Source organism: Mirounga angustirostris, unplaced genomic scaffold (assembly GCF_029215605.1).
Source record: "Mirounga angustirostris isolate CCGP_5_RB_7025 unplaced genomic scaffold, mMirAng1.0.hap1 SCAF_5, whole genome shotgun sequence".
NCBI lineage: Eukaryota > Metazoa > Chordata > Mammalia > Carnivora > Phocidae > Mirounga > Mirounga angustirostris.
The window spans coordinates 77525443-77527919 of NW_026991713.1; the positions used below are offsets into that span (position 1 = coordinate 77525443).

At 39.6% G+C, this 2477-nt stretch overlaps 1 protein-coding gene across 1 annotated transcript; it reads left to right on the forward strand.

Moving 5' to 3' along the window:
- Positions 1-1529: 1529 nt before the first annotated feature.
- On the forward strand, positions 1530-2060 carry LOC123839274 (small ribosomal subunit protein eS24). Its single transcript, XM_045868584.3, has one exon. The coding sequence runs from the start codon at positions 1568-1570 to the stop codon at positions 1958-1960; it is 393 nt and encodes a 130-aa protein (XP_045724540.2). The 5' UTR covers positions 1530-1567; the 3' UTR covers positions 1961-2060.
- The last annotated feature ends 417 nt before the right edge of the window (positions 2061-2477 follow it).

Below are 2477 nucleotides of genomic sequence, written 5' to 3' on the forward strand. Positions count from 1 at the left end.
AATTCTCTGAGGATGTTATTCATAAAGGCACAGTTAATCAGACTCAGACCTCTCTTCAAAATCTCACTGTACAAGCCAAACTTATTGCCAGCAGAAGGAAGGTGCCAGACCAGAGAAGGTAAGCTAAAATCTGTGTGCCCTGGCTTCAGAACCATGAGGTCTCAACCCATTTTAAAAAGTAAGAAAAGTTTTGTGTGTGTATGTGTGTGTTTACATTGATCAAACAGCTAGCTTTCTACCCATACAATCAGAGCTTTGTACTTATCCAAGGATTTTCAACCTACATAAGTAGATATTCTTGTTTATTTTAATTTAATTTACCAAAAAGGAAAAAAATCCCTCCTTCTCTCTCTCTCCCTTGGTCTTTAGAGGAATTTAGAAAGGAAAAGTTGGAGCCAAAATCACTTCTGGGTAGAGTCCACGGTTACCAAGCTGAAAGAGCAGGCAGTTTTCTGGGTAAATGGTCTTGCCTCAAATGCCAGATGCCTGCTAAAAGTATCACAGGCTCTCAGAAGCTTTCTGTGCCTCCCCTGCCATCACAAACACAAATGGTGGATCTTTCAACAGAGATGCTGGCGTCTTCGCCAATTACACCCTTGGGTTCTACGAAGAATGGTTTTCTTTATTCTTGGCATAAGGAAATCTCTATGCCAAAGGTGGAGGCACTTGATTTTGGTTGTTTAGAATTAACTCAGAGTGATTAGAGGGTCTAAAACATGGTCATGCTCTGGCCATTGAAGGGAAAGAATAAACATAAGGAGATTTGGGTTCTCCGCACAAGTCCTCTTCAGGTTTACACGCTGACTCTTGGCTGAACATTGTTTTTGTTTATTGTTGGTTTGTTTGTTTTTTCCCTCCAAACTCAAGGACAAATTTGTCCAAGGTCTTTGAATGTGAATGGGAAGGGAAAGTGTAAATAAGTGTGCGTGGGTTTCTTCCACATGCACAGGTGGGGGGTCATGAGCTCCATCTTTGAGTCACAGATCTGGGTTCGCCTTTAGCTGTGTTCTACATCTCTGATTCTTCAACTGGAAAATGCAAAAGGAAAAGTCCTACCTCATATTGTTGTTGAACTTTTTTTTTTCATGAGTAGACTTTATTCTTAGGGCACTTTTAGGTTTACAGAAACATTGAGCAGAGAGTATAGAGTTCCTATATACTCCCTCTCCCTCAGCTCTTGGCTTCACCTATTATTAATATCTTGCATTGGTGTGGTGGGTTGTTGAATTTTTAATTATTACATATCACGTAAAAAACACGGCCTTTCAAATGTTAAGAGGTACTTACAGGTGTGAACTATTATTATCATAATTGCAGACTCTCTCATTCACTAATACACAAAGCTTTCATTTCTTTGATGACATTTTGTGTGCCACCCTTATCAAAAATCTCCCCGAAATCCCTACCAGACAACCATACAGTTTGTGAACTATCATCTATGGAAATCTGTTTCTTTAAATTTAAGATCTGTTTCTCTAATGATACTTCCTTGAATTGCAAATAGTCCTGAAAAGAAAGATTATTATTGCTCTTTTCCTCCCCGGCTGCTTGAAGCTAGGCCGCCATCATGAATGACACAGTAACTATCCGGACCAGGAAGTTCATGACTAACCGACTACTTCAGCGGAAACAGATGGTCATTGATGTTCTTCACCCCGGAAAGGCAACAGTACCTAAGACAGAAATTCGGGAAAAACTAGCCAAAATGTACAAGACCACACCAGATGTCATATTTGTGTTTGGATTCAGAACCCATTTTGGTGGTGGCAAGACAACTGGCTTTGGCATGATATATGATTCCTTGGATTATGCAAAGAAAAATGAACCCAAACACAGACTTGCAAGACATGGTCTGTATGAGAAGAAAAAGACATCAAGAAAACAGCGAAAGGAACGCAAGAACAGAATGAAGAAAGTCAGGGGGACTGCAAAAGCCAATGTTGGTGCTGGCAAAAAGTGAGCTGGAGATTGGACAACAGAAGGAGTAAAGATGCTACAGTGGCTTTATCTGGTTGTGCAGATTTTTCATGAGAGGATCAATAAACTAAGAATGTTTAAAAAAAAAAGATTATTATTATCATAGATAATTTTATTATTGAGGAACAAAAGACACGATTCTAATTTAGACTCCAAAAAGATATTGACCATTAGTTGTTTTAATAAGAAAGATGAGGAGAAGGATCCAGGTTCTTAAGTATGGCATATCTTGACAGGAGGACTAGAGGACAAATCTTGACAGGAGGACTGGAATAAGACAGGAGGTCTTATATGGTTCCATGAACTCAGAAAAAGAAATTATGGCATGGGAAAGGAGAAGAAAGTCAATTCTGAAAGAAGGAAGTCTTGATTCAGAGCCTTTCTCAAGATAGACAGAACCAACCTCTGAGCAGATTGGCAAGGGATCTCCCAGTCTGCCCCAAGGGAGTTCACGATGGAATGTTGTTCACTGCCTTGACATTGGATGAACATCAATAGGA